At 38.1% G+C, this 15000-nt stretch overlaps 1 protein-coding gene across 19 annotated transcripts in view; it reads left to right on the top strand.

Moving 5' to 3' along the window:
- LOC136828927 (uncharacterized) overlaps positions 1 to 15000 on the top strand; it is a 321892-nt gene that overhangs the window by 67134 nt on the left and 239758 nt on the right. For all 19 annotated transcript variants that reach the window (XM_067087283.1, XM_067087285.1, XM_067087282.1 and 16 more), the window contains exon 2: positions 9222 to 9302. In XM_067087283.1, coding sequence (XP_066943384.1) covers positions 9268 to 9302 — 35 coding nt within the window. In that variant the 5' untranslated portion in view covers positions 9222 to 9267. The remainder of the gene's footprint in view (positions 1 to 9221; positions 9303 to 15000) is intronic.

Raw genomic sequence — 15000 nt, 5'->3', positions numbered from 1 at the left:
GCTTGTTTATTATTTTTAGTGTTCTCCGCAACTATATAGTTAATTGATGCACATAAGGGCATTTATATTTATAAATATAAATGCATACATACAATATATATGTATGTATGTATGTATATATATATATATATATATATATATATATATATATATATATATATATATATATATATATATATATATATATATATATATATATCACGTCCACTCACTGATGGAGAAGTGGAAAGGGGATGAAATGCGCTGTTCACTCAATGTTGATGGTGGGGGTGGGGGGATACATAGTTAAGGGTACACTAGAACTTCACACACACTACAGGGAAGGATGAAGCCATTGTAAGTGGTGCAATTTTAGAGTATGTAAGCAGGGGAAATGATGATTTGGTGTGAAAATGGGCCTGAGACAAGAGTGTTTTATGTCTCTGTGGATGGTGTGATGTGAAAAGTCAGAGAAAGGATAGTAGATTCAGACACAAATTTTTCGGATAAGGTGGGCTAGAATGGAATGTGAAATGGATGATGTTCATAGGTGACACTTGTGACGCCAGATAACCCACAATTAATCAATCAATCATAGGTGACACAGTTCAGAAAAGATACCCCATGGACTGATTAACAATAAATCGGCCTGTCGTGGATGCTTCATGCCTCATGACAAAAGGGATTAAGCTTCCACTTCTCCTGCTTAAGTTATGCTGGAAGTGTTACGCCAGATGACCTAAATTAATCCATCCGTAGGGTCCCGAGAAACCCAGAAAATATGTTAAGCATAACCGTGCAGTTAATTTTGTAACAAGTAGCCACTTCGACTACCACCTACTATGGCAAAAATATTAAATTAGGCAAAGCTGAGAATGGTTTAACTCGATCTTTGTTAATAGAAACGTTCAGTTACCATTAAAATTACAAAGTGTAGCTTCCAAACAGCGTTGAACATCAAAGGAGCATTTTATGTAAGTTGCTTTGCGTTAGACCGTAAGGATACAAAAATGGCCGTATCGAGAAGAACAGAGTTGTCGAGCTGTTTAGTGTTGGGCGTAATTCACTAAAAAGCGCCTGAAGCTTTAAGTGAAAAACTGTACGGCAAAGTAAGTTTATCATTACTGAATTAATGTAATGACAAAATCGGAACTGAATTTTGTGATGTCGTGCGGGGGAACTGGATAGCTATATGAAAACTTGAAACTATATTTTCCTTGTTTTCATCAGTTTAATTTGCATTAAGTTTGAAGCTATTCATTAAAGTTAATGTTTCAACATTCTCAGTCTGTAATCAGCAGTGGAAATGAGGCCAAGGTTCAAATAATTTAGTCACTGTTTCGTGGGTGTGTAGGATGGAACGTAATAAAACTATTGAACAATGAATAAACAATCCCACACGCAACGCTCATGGCGAAAGCCCTGGCCTATAAACATCAGGTGCATTCAGACACACTAAATAATCTCAATAAACAGATGTGGTAACCATCTTTCCTAAGTAAGACGCCTCCCAACATATTATCTTTCAAAGATGAATGCTTTCAAAAAACCTTGAAGAACAGGAATAATCGGCTCTCCGAGTAACACTCCACAAAAGCTATCAAAAACTTGCTTTCCCAAAGAAACATGATTCGCAGAAATCATCTCTCCAAGAAAATAGCTGCCTTCCTAAAGCGGTTTCCTGCTAAGATTACCCAACTTCTTAGAACAGATTTGAGGACGTTGACCTTCGACAGAAAATGGATAAGAACGATTATCATGTCAGAGCATCTGACTTCAGTACAAACTGTTACGGGGCAAACGTAACTGTCTTGTTATGGTTTATCTGTCTTTCTAAAATAAGTATCAATATCATTATAAATACGACAAAGATCACCTCTCCAGGACAGCATCCAGAAGACCTACGTTTAGAGGGGCAACTTTACAGGAAAGAACTTTGGGATATCCTTGGAGGATAAAGGACTCCCGAAAACTTGAATTTCTGCATGACCACAGCAGGTTGCTCCCCCCAGTATGACACGAAGGACGTCACTTGGGGATGTATCTCCAGTAACGAGTTTTTTTTATAAACAGTGTCCTTTCAGTGCCAGATGCTAACAGCGTCTCTGGAGTGTCCTTATGTTTACGCAATCGTGGAACGATCTTTCCAACATTAGAATTAGAAAGTGGATATCTGAAATTCATGTGACTGGGTACACTGTTTTATTTTTTTAAATATTATTGCAGTTAAGAGCAACTCGGACTGCTGGGAGGAAAAACATATTTTCCAGTTTAAGCACGAAGTTGCATGTTCAACAGCGTAAGACGTTTAGTATGAACAATTTATAATTTAGATTAATTTGAATAACTCCAAGAGCATGACAAACCTCTCATAGGGTGTCACGCAAAAGAAATATTAACGTATGTTCAAAAAGACTTCCACCATTGTAGAATGTATTTATGAGTCATGGATTTAAAAACAAAAACATGTCAGCAACGACAAACTTTTCCGTCCACGATGAACGAACTGGTTTCGACCTGAATCTTTTCGAGGCTGAATTCCATTGCAAGGAAAATGACGCAACTGCAATAGTCATTTGTTTTTACTTTATGTTCAGGCATGCACATTAAGAAACCCATAAACCACCTCAAGATTGATCTTTAAAGTCAATCCGAATTCTCTCTCTCTCGCTCTCTCTCTCTCTCTCTCTCTCTCTCTCTCTCTCTCTCTCTCTCTCTCTCTCTCTCTCTTCATTCATGTTGCTTCTTTATGGAACTATATCGTCTTGGAAAGTGAAAAGAAACAACGATCTACTGGAGTCAGAATGGAACTGTTGATTTTGGTAACTCGCATATCTCCTGTTTCTGAGAAACTGGCTTGCAGCCCGATTTTTGAACTTTATTGTATGATAAAAGCTTTTAAAAAACGAACTTTATTCTTTAAATTCAAGAGTCTAAGTCAGTCTTCTTATTTTTTCAGTGCATATTCAACGCCAGTTATATTATGAAATTGGATAATAATTCACCCATGGTTTAGCCAAGCTTTCACATTTATTTCCTTAACCATCATTCGCTTCCTTGTGGCGCCATTTTATGAGTATATATCTTCATGTATGAAGTTAGACGTAGGTTATATAAACGTGTCTGGCTGTTTATCTTTCAAAAAAGATGTTTCAAAACAAGATGTTTCTGACGAATTTTTGTGGATAACGGGACATGATTCAAGAAATACCCGATCAGGACGCAGCTCCGGGTCCTCTCTCTCTCTCTCTCTTTGTGGAGTTATACGCTTTGAATGGACTCCAGTTACCTCATTCGTTCCTCCGCATATGGAACAGTTCGCTAACTTATTCAGTACACCTACGATCGCATTACCCTTTGCTCTGTTGAATGCTTAATTTTTATGCTACTGAATTACATTACGGGTGCCTGGGAAAGACAGTCAGGGTCTTTCGCCTTACTTTCCGTCGATTTTAGAGTTTTTATCTCGAGCGTCGGTTTGTGTCCAGATTTCTTTTCCAGCGACTGTAAATAATGCAAGATTCTAGTTGGACCATTCTTGACCACACACACGCATGCATACATATGTGTATATATACGTATATATATACATACATACATGTATGTATACACATATGCATGCATGCGTGTATAAGTGTGGTCAAGAGTGGTCCAATTAGAATCTTGGATTATTTACGGTGGCTAGAAAAGAAATCTGGAGTTCAACCGACGTGCGAGATAAAAAGTCTAAAATCGACGGAAAGTAAGGCGAAAGGCCCTTACCGTCTTTCCCTGGCACTTGAAGTTTTATGGGGAATCACCCTTATCTGCGAAATGTCTAGGTTAATTTTCACATTTATTCAGATTCTTGTTTTTAGTCTGAAAAGTGTTTCCCCTACTGACCTAAACTTTGGAGTGTGGTTCTGTTGCGGAACTAGTGTGGTCCTGATGATAGCTATGAGTCGATGGCTGAAACATTTGACGGCATTAATTGGTGAGTGGAACATCATAAAAACGACTTTCGTCCCTTCCTGTAAAGTTTTACCTTTAAAGAGATACGGGAAATGGGAGAAGTGTCGTCTCAAAATAGCAGATACCACATTTGCATCACCATTCAACGGATATAATATTCGACAGTTATATGTACACAGCAGAGTACATCAATTTATATCTCTCTTGATGGCTGGATAGTCAAAGTTACTGGTTTCCAGTAGTTGGTCACAATAAAATTTTTATATATAAAGAAAACCTGAAAAACATTTTTCAGTCACATTCATCACGCGTCTGTGAAAACTTCTCCGTCTTTGCTCCACAGTTTTTCATTGTCTTTCTTTGAGCTTTCTTTAAGAAAGACTGGCTGGCTGTTTGAGCGTGGCGTGCGACTGAATCATTCGTGATAACGGCTTACCGAATTAATAGCAAGAGGAGATAATCTGTCCTGGATAAATTAGGCGGGTAGGGATGAAGAGGAGGCAGGTTTTTTGTTTTTATTTGCGTTCTCTGACGTGCTGTATATTTTCTTGTAGACGCTGGTTTTATATACATACACAAACACACATATAAATACATTATATATACATATAATAATACATATATATATATATATATATATATATATATATATATATATATATATATATATATATATATATATATATATATATATATATATATATATATATATATATGTATTTATATATGTATATATATATATATATATATATATATATGTATATATATATACTGTATATATATATATATATGTGTATATGGTATGTGTATATTATATATACATAATATATATATATATATATATATATATATATATATATATATATATATATATATATATATTTACACATACACGAGTATATAGTGTGTGTGTGTGTGTGTGTGTGTGTGTGTGTGTGTGGTGTGTGTGTAGATTTTCTTTCTCTCGCTTTCCTCTTTGTGTAGTGCGCTATCTGGACCGTATAGATCAGCGGAACAGAAAGCAGACTAAATCTCAAAGAAAACGATAAAACAGACATAAAATAAAAAACTGCCAGCGACGCGAAGCAGAATGAATGGGAGATGACGCAGTATCAGGTCGCAATAAGCGAGAAATGCAGTGAACTGCGAAAACCAATACGTTTGATTCTGAATAATTAGGTCTAAGACTGAACTTACCCACCGCCGGCACGGCATGGCTGGCCGAGGCACGAGGCCACCTCCACCGAAATTGAGGGGCTATTGGCCCCCCCCTATTTCCCGCCCCCTTCCCTCCACCACCACCGCCGTATTCTCCTTAGTCGTAAAAGGGGTGCCAGCGGATGTTACCTGGCACACCGCTACACCTTTCAGGTCGTAAAAACCGACACCTGCTCCAGGCCTTCTCTCTTTTCGCACGGAGGGAGGGATGGAGGGACTGGAAGAGAAAGAGGGATGAGAAATTGATGAGAGAGAGAGAGAGAAAAAAAAATAAGAAAGAGAACAGAAAACATTCCCCAGAGGGAGACACAAAGGATAAACAAAGAGGAGTAAATGAAAAGGAATAGGCTAAAATGGAAGTGTGAAACATGAATGGTGTTAGACATGCAACTAAGAGAGAGAGAGAGAGAGAGAGAGAGAGAGAGAGAGAGAGAGAGAGAGAGAGAGAGAGGGATCAAATGAGCAGGATGCTGTTCAACATTGGGAAAGTGGAACATGACAAGAACATGAACTCTGGGAGAGAAGAAGGAATGAAAATGCGTGGGCGAGATAACAGAATTAACCGTAAGTGAGAAAAATGATGGCGGTCGGGATTACAGGCCAGAAAAAGTGAGTAAGAAGAAAACAACGACAGAGATTAAGTTGATAATGATAACGAATACAGAAAATAAGCGGTAACTACTGTGGTAACACGTAAACGGGAGGACAAGTAATATAATGGAAGAAGAATATAGGAATATCAAAGTGAATACGTCATACTTGCAGTTATTATAATAATAATAATAATAATAATAATAATAATAATAATAATAATAATAATAATAATAATAATAATAATAATGTGTGTAATAAAAATCCACAATTATATAGTAAATATATTAGTATGTTTATTTTACATAGTAATATGTTTACTATATAATTGTGGATTTTTATTACACAGATTGTTTTTCACGACATTGTGAATCTCTTACCAATAATAATAATAATAATAATAATAATAATAATAATAATAATAATAATAATAATAATAATAATAATAATAATACCTACAACGATGAATCACCAGGATAAGGAGAGGAATATTTTCCCTAAAGATAAGGTCTTGATTTAGAAAAGAACATAAAAATTTATGAGCGCAGTAAAAAATGGATTCCGAAATTCCTCTGCATTAAAAGACTCTTAAAAAGAAGAAGGAGCGTTGTAACATGAATATTAAATTAGAAAGGGAACGGTGACGTACATGGTAAAGAAAATCACAGGGAAAGGACAAAAGAAAGGAAAGTAAAAACAAATGTGACAGGGATATTTATAAGACATATAAACAAAAGAAAACATTGAATGATGGATTTATACATCAGAAAAAGTTAAGAAAGAGGAAAGGAAAATGAAAACAAATGTGACGGTGATATTTATAAGACATATAAACAAAAGAAAACATTGAGTGATGGATTTATACATCAGAAATAGTTAAGAAAGAGGTAAATAAACGATACAGATTAGAAAAACACAGCATAAGAATCATAGCTGGAGAAATCATTAAGAGAGGGAATAGGTAAGTCTTGTTAAAAGCAAAAGGGCATGATGGATGTTTGATGGGGCCAAGGGCTTGGGAAAAAAATGAAACGAAGAAGAAAAATTGCGAAAAAAAGAAGAAAAGGAAGAGAAGAAGGAGAAGGAAAGACACAGAAGATGAAAGAGGACAAAATAAGAAGACGAGGCACAGGAGCATAAGAAGATGAATTAATAACTCTAATTCATCTTGCATAATAACACAGTCACGAATTACCGTACCTCCATTATCCCCCTGTCCTTCCTCAAATCCCTCTTAGAAATATCCAATTAAATGGCGCCCTTGGAGCTTAATGTTCCACTTTCTTACTTTATCTTCCGGCTTAAATGGCTACAGGCAGCGGCGACTGTACGCCTGAGGGAGTAAGCGCAGACCATGGGGTATGACTTACCAAGTAAAACTCTACTTGGCTCTGCGTCTGAGAAGGTATTCAGAGACCTTAGGGTCTGAAGGAAAGATGTTAATATGCGTTGAGATGCAATCCTTTGTAACAAGCAACGCAACGATATTTAGCAATCAAAAGGTCACTGATTTTTTTTGATACTTAGTTTTTTCTTATACCTCTATGAATACGTTGTAAAAAAAGGTAAAATGGCAAAAATATCGAATACTGGTTATCGCCCAAATTACTTCTTTCTTACTGAATTTCCATATAAATCGCTTTTTTGTCTCCATACCTAAAAGGTGGCTCATGAAAAGAGGCACTGGGCTCAACGACCTTGGAGTATCTATTAAGGGTCTCTGAGTGAAAGGGGCTGTCATCATCAGATATTCTAGACTGCAGGATGTAAATCATTGTGTGGAGGTGTGGCCCCACATGTAAGCGCGGACAAACTAACACTCGAACACACACGCCTGCCCTCATTTATCAGTTACTTGGGTGCGACCGCGCTGACCAAACTTTCTCACACTGAAGGGACGTTGGATGTCCCAAGCAAGGTGCTAGAGATAAAGGCTTTACGACGAGGGTTTGAGGGAGAGTGAAATACGCCTCTCAGATCAAAATGGAGTGTGGCAGAGGGTATATTCAAGAACTTGAAGTACAACACAGCTCATTTCAATGTATCAAAGCATTAGAAAGAACGTGCATTAACTTGAAACCTAACACAAATGACCAGAGCATATTAGTTCGAACCCTAATAGACCATGGTTATCAGGTAGATTCGCTAGAGGAGCAACGAAGCACGTTCAGTTAACGTAGGACGTACACCAACGGGGACTTGTAAAGCAAGATTAACAGTTTGAAGCAGAACGGAACATGTTCAAGATTGGGGTCCACACTTTACAGAGCAAGCGCCAGTAAACTCTCTGGACCTCGTAACAGATCATAATTCAGTATTTAAAAGCCTAACAAACACATTCAATTGTTCCAGGACTAGAAGAGCTCGCTCTGTTGATTGAAGGCTAACAGAGTACATTCAACAGTTTGGAGTCTAACAGAGCACATTTAATTGCTTGAGGTCTAACTGTGCAAGCTCATTAGGCTGACGTTGAGCAGAGGTATAACGACAAAAAGAAAATTGGAAGGCAGTAAATGGATAATGCACTTTTATAGAGTCAGTGAATCAATTTGCCACCCTCGAAAACATTTTTTTCAGGGTGACGTCATGTGTAGATAAACATTTAAAATCTGTTACAACTTCGCGCACAATAGTTCAGAGTTTGAGTGTCAAACATTTACCTGTATATAGTTGGAACCGTCGACTCTCCCTTTCTCCCGCTTCTCTCCCTTCCTCTCTGCTTGTCGATCTAAGGATGCTTTAATATCCTTATATATGGATATAAATAGATATATTTAGGTATATATATATGATGGAGTGAACTACTCGTACGTATTCGGATACATAACCGATTGAACTGGAAGCTAAGGCACTCTGTCTCTCTCTAAGTATGTTCGTCTATAATCATACCAGTGCAGTCACGCATAGGCACGTCAGCGTGAATTATGTATATGCAAACAAACTGTTTGTAGTCAAACGTACAAATGTAAACAAACGTACGCATAAGATGCTTACGTAAACTATATATAAGCAAACAAAGAAGCTAAAAACCATTTATCTTAAAATTCCCAACCCCCCCACCTCTCTCTCTCTCTTTGAAAAAGCAAAGACAAACCTATCAGCACACGCCCTTACTCTTCCAAGGGCAAATGAGGCCCTAGGAGGAGAAAGAGGTCATAGGAATCTTTCCCAAGGGATTCCTCAAGAAAACACGCTACTCAAATCCAAGAAATTAAAGGAAGCTGTCAATTTCTCTTATACCTTTTCATCTATTTCGTTTTTTTCTTTTCCGAAACATTCATACTTCCTCTTCGGGACGAATAATGCTCATCCTCAATTATCGAGTCTTTGACACCTTGAAAAATGGTGCAAGAAATACAGAGATTTCTAGTTTTATTTTCATAAAAGGGATGATTGAGTGCTGTATATCTCTTTAGGATTAGTAAGCCTGTTATGAAGTGTAATATACTGTAGCTAAAAGCGGTTTTAATTTAATTTTGCAGGTACTGAGGAGTCAACTCGTCCAATGACAAATCCGGCCGAGGAACAATGAGAACTAAAGAAGAGATAGACTTAGAAAAAAGGTAAGAAACGTCCCCTTCGAGTGTCAGTACCTCTATGTATGCAATGATATCCACTTATAATCAGACTGTTTTTCTGACTAAAACAAATGCCAAAGATAAAAAAATATATAAAAAGTTCCATTACTTACGCCTCCTTCAAAAGACCAAAAACTGCGAAGAGAAAATCCTTTATCTTTTTCCACGGTCTTTTGTCCGCCCTGCCATCCGGAGACCCTGGATTTTGTTTCAGATTTGTTCATCCCATCTCACTGTTTCAGTTCCTCTTTTGTGTTCCCCTTTCATCCCGTGTCTCTGTCTTTCTCGTCCGCAAGCGCAAAACTATAGCTGCATTTTTAATAGGCCTTTTTATCGCTCGTTGTACCCTTTCGCTACAGAATTATTGCTGGCTCAACTCATTCCCTCATTCGCTCTCTCATCATCTCGTCTTCCTCCCCCCCCCCCAAACAAACTCGGCGAGTAAAAAACAAGGATCAACAAAAAGGGAGAAGGGAAGTTCTTCTCTCCTCCCCACACGCACTTCCTTTGTTTTCTCTCTTGATAAAGAGAGTGACTGCGCTCATCACGTCCCTCTCAATTTACTTTTGTTGCTCGATTTTTATCTTGACCGTCACGTGACCCTCGATGTGTAATGCTGGGGATTTTTTTTTTTATTTTATCTGTCCATATATATGTATGTGTGTTTTGTTTATTTGCTAGTGTGTTTCTGTAAAACTGAAGGGTGTTGGGAAGGCCATTCTTTCTTCTTCTTGGACAACAGAATGATACAACATTCTCTTATCGAGGCATGTTACTTTCCATTCGGTCAACCGCTTACAAGCTCGATCTTTTCACACACGTACGAGTAAATAAGTGGTGACTTCTTGCTGGAGCGAATTGATGTAGCACGTCAATTTCAACTTAAATTAGTAATAAAACAAAATTTTCAAAGAAAATCTATCCTTTAGTCCAATAGAAGATGGAAGTGCTTCTTACAAACATTTCTCTTCACGAATATGATTTATGAAATCCAGGTTTTTCTTGTTGTTCATGTTGCCACTTTTTTTTTTTTTTTTTTTAGTATTCTCTTGAGTGAAGTGATCGAGAATGGCTTGGCTATCTATATCAGGTCAGTCACTATCAATGTACATCTTTTCCTGACTGAGGCAGGCTAGATGATTTAGGAATTACAGAAGAAAACAGAAAATTCCACATTATGGAAATCAACACTGGCAATGTATTATTCGTGGTTTTTTTTTCTTGTTTTTGGTGATTGGTGCAAAGACTGTCGTGTTGTGCTGGCCGATATTCAAAAAGAAGTAAATCCAACAACCCTTTGAAACATTGCCTTTTCAATAATATAGGCTTTTGACCTTTTAAACCGTTTATGTACACAAAGACCATATTTTGACTGCGTGAATCATGCATGAAATTTCGAGCGCGAAGACAAACAACCCTCAAGTTTTAAATAGACGGTATTTTTGACGACATAAATGTCCAATAGAGTTCTGACACCGTTTTGTAATAAATTATATAGTCAGTTATTCGGGTTTCAGCATTTAATTGCTCTCTGTGAGACGTTTAAAAACTGTGACATTCCTTTAGTCCCTCCTTGCTCCCAGTCCAGAAAAAGGAGGCTGGGAAATGAATCAAAGAGCGATACCCAAAGGACTTAATCGCTCTGGGCAAGAGCTTTAGAGTAGGGGAATGCTAGTTCATGTTGACCTTGCTTGCTTTGCGAAGGTCCTAGGTTTCCTTATAGTATGTATGTATATAATATATATATATATATATATATATATATATATATATATATATATATATATATATATATATATATATATATATATATCTCTGAAAACTGATCAAGTGAGAAGCAAAAGTAATACTGGAATTAAGCACGAATCAGTCAAGTATCCAGAAGACAAACGTAAGAAATGTTCAAAAATTCTTGCGTCGCGTGAATGTGGAAGAATGCTAAGCGCGTCTTGTCGCCATATAATGAATGAGGTTACGATAGCATTCGAGAGATGCTGACACGCAGTTACTATGAAATGGGTGTCTCATCATACGCGTAAGGCAAGATGCGTTGGCGTCCAGTTGATTCAAAGGAATGCTGTCGTTCAGTTGCTATTCAAGGGATGGTTCAGTGCAGCTCCTGTGACACTAATTTTTTTTTTTTATAAATTGTTATGGAAGTGATATTCACGTTCTTTTTGTTAAATACGGGATGTAAACATTCAGTTGATACTCACGGGATATTAACGATCATTTGTCATGCAAGAGATGGTGATGTTCAGTTGCTATGCTCAGCTGATGTTCAAGTCAAGCTAACGTTCTCTCGCTACATAGGGAACACTGACGTTCAATCGCTAAGTTTTATTGCTACGGAAGAGGTGCTGAGGTTCAACTAGTTGCTATATGAAGCATGTTAGCGAGTCTGTGGATGCCATAAAACCAAGGCATTAATTTCAACGTGTGACGTTTATTTAGGCATAAATCGAGTGGAAGAAGCGGGATTACTTACACCTAACGCTGGGGGGGGGGCCCATCTATTACCGGGTACCGAGGGGTATTGGCGGAGTCAACGGGTCCGTTAAACGGGGTCTTATTTTGATGAGAGCAACGGACTAGGCGGTAATGAAGGCAATCACTGGATTAACCCTCGGTATTCCAGCCGCCATTACCTAAGTTTGTCTGGCTATAACAGTCGATTACGCATGAGAATTTACCTGTCTGTTGATTATTCTCTGTTAAGATTTATCTAGATTTTATTATCCTAGTATTTTTTAAAGTTGTGTGTGTGTGTATTGGCGCTATCTTCGCAGAACTTACTTTTCAGATTTATAGTTTGTACCATTCCAGTGTTTGAATGTTTTGAATAACAGCAACATGAGTAGATCCTCCTCAATACATGTTTGATAGAAAGTAGTATTTCTCTTTTAATAATTCTAATAATTTGAGTAGATTGGCTACTCAAATCGGGCTCGTTCACGGAAAAACTAATGCACAACGAACTTCTCTCCTTGAATGATGCCATAACAACCTTTCAAATGCAGATCTCATCAAGAAAATGAAAGTGCGGGAATTGAACATAAATCACTTGGTTTTTGTCCTCCCGAGGACATAAACTAGGAAGTGTACATCACTTTGAAACAAAGAGTTTCCTGAAATTAAAAAGTGTTCTCTCCCTCCCCAACACCCACTTCTCCTCCGATAGAAGGATGTGTTTTAATAACGAGACAATCCTCGGTAATGCTTCCCTTTCTTCCGCAGGGTAAGCAGTCAACCGTAAAAGATGATTTACTCAAACAGTGAGGAAATTTTTCTTTGAAAATTTTCACTCAAATAGAGTAGCTTTCCGTTTGGACCCCATTAGGGTAGTTACAAACAGGAAAGAGTAAAGAACAAATAAAGGATGGAGAAGAACAAAGACTCGATTTCAGGGCTCATCAAACAAACCTCAGAATCCTACGGCCTTATAACTTCAAGACAACTAAACCTGACCTTTCCACTTAAAGCTGCCCTGACCTTATCTCTCTCTTTCTTATTCTTCTTCTTCTTCTTCTCGTGTAATAGGATGGATCACAATTATCCCCCTCTCTCTCTGGTTCTTAAATCGACGGAACGCAGTTCTCTCTCTCTCTCTCTCTCTCTCTCTCTCTCCCTTTGCATGAGGTCTTGTATATTTTCTTCAGTAACTCACTCACTCTTCCTTGTAAGTACAAAATCTCTCTCTCTTTTTCCCCTCTTCCTGAAGAAGCTGTATGTGAAAGTTTAGTCTCTCTCTCTCTCTCTCTTCCTTTGCATGAGGTCTTGTATATTTTCCTCATTAGCCCCCTCACTCTTCCTTATGAGTAAGTACAAAATCTCTCTCTCTCTTTTTCTCTCTTCCTGAAGAAGCTGTATGTGAAAGTTTAGTCTCTCTCTCTCTCTCTCAAAGTGGCAAAGTGGATCACAAATTTCTGTCTTTCTCTCTGTCCCTCGCCATTCCTTTCTCTTTCTATCGTTACGAGATGTGTTTTAAATGTCTGTTTCCCTTATTGTGCTGAGGATTTCATAATGAGCTGAGCAAGGGAAAGGGAACCTTCTTGCGTGGAAGTGAATTCACGGTCCTACTGGAAGGAAAGATATGTTAATGACGTCATTCATAAAGGAAGCGAGGGAGCAACAAGGGGGTTGATCTTGGAGGGTCGGGGATAGGAGGGGGTTTCCCCTCCCCCCCCTATCAATTTGTAAGCAATTTACAGAGTTACTCCTGTGTCTTGTAATTATAAATCGCGATGGCCTCATCAGTGTTACATTATTCTTAGATATCTCCAACAACAAGTATTTTGTTTTTCCCAATACTTTATCTCCCGCTCCTCTCCAACACGCGCTTCCTTCCCGCCATTTTTTCCCCATCTTCTCGCGATGCCCGCCTTTTTTTTTTTATTTTTTTTTTTATTTCATTTTTACGCGCACTGTCTACCATCCATGACAGACTCGGGATAGAGATTGAATTACAACCTCCGCTGTTTTCCTGCTGAAATGATATCCTTTGAAAATAGAGATATTTCTTTACACGTACCTCCATTTTCATTTAGGCCCTTCTATTTCGTAAAGAAATTTAATGTCAGGTATGAGAGCCGTCTTTACTGCCTTTTTTTTTTGTGGTATCATGGTGTTTATTCGAGTGTACATAATCTAATATACGGGTGAATGGGAAGCATGACTATATCTATCGTGTTTACTTCAAGCTCAGCGCAGCCAATATAAACAAAAACACAAAAGTGGTGAGAAGTCTTCCGATATTGAACAGCAAACAAGGAAACCGCGACTTGCAGCATCACTTGAAGCAGATGGTGTTGTCCCAGGCGAGGTACGCCAGCCCACCCAAGCAAGATTCCGGTCCCGGAACACTCCAAGCGGAGAGCGACAGAGGTCGGCTGGATGCTGCTAGGAAAGGCTTGATTTAGTCCCGATTGCGAGGACCGGAGGATTCACATCTAGTTAAGAAGCAGAGACCGGGATATTGTTGATGCTCTCAAATTCGAAGAAAGGGAAGAAGCCGTCTGTTTTTAGTTGTTCTGATGTTATCAATCTTTATTTTTTAACGAAACTTCTCTTAGTAGAGCAACGATGTTATAAACGAAAGGGAATAACAGTCACAGTCAAGTTGCAAGGCGGTGCTTGGCACAAACACATACTCATATATACAGTATATACACAGACAGACCGACACAAACAAGCGCACATACACATACATATGAATAGATGTAGTGGATGGTGAAGCCATTATTTGTCTTCGTCTACCCCTTTTCTCTGATTCTGATTAAATGTGGTAGGTAGGTAGGTACCTTGGAGGCTTGTCATTATTTTCAAAGTCCCAGGTCAGTTGAAAAGACCAAAAAGTACTTTACTTTTTTCGATATCTCAGAAAGTGTGATCGAGGTCTCTGGTCTTCAGAACTCGACATGTATCGAAGATATTGAAAGTTTTGGGCATTTGACCTTGACCTTCATTCAAAGTCAGTCATTTACGGGTCAACATTTTATACTTCTCTGATTCTAAAGACACTTGGTAGGTAGACGCCTCGAGGGTAGGAGGATCTTTTCACCAAAATATCTTCTTGTCTTAACCTTTTTCTCATTGCCACAGAAAATTGTAAAATTCAGCTTTTTCATTTCCTCCGATTTTCGTGAAACTTGAATGACTTACTGGGATATCCTGTGGACAGACA

This window comes from Macrobrachium rosenbergii, chromosome 43 (assembly GCF_040412425.1).
Source record: "Macrobrachium rosenbergii isolate ZJJX-2024 chromosome 43, ASM4041242v1, whole genome shotgun sequence".
NCBI classification, from domain to species: domain Eukaryota; kingdom Metazoa; phylum Arthropoda; class Malacostraca; order Decapoda; family Palaemonidae; genus Macrobrachium; species Macrobrachium rosenbergii.
This window is presented reverse-complemented; position numbering and strand designations above follow the sequence as displayed.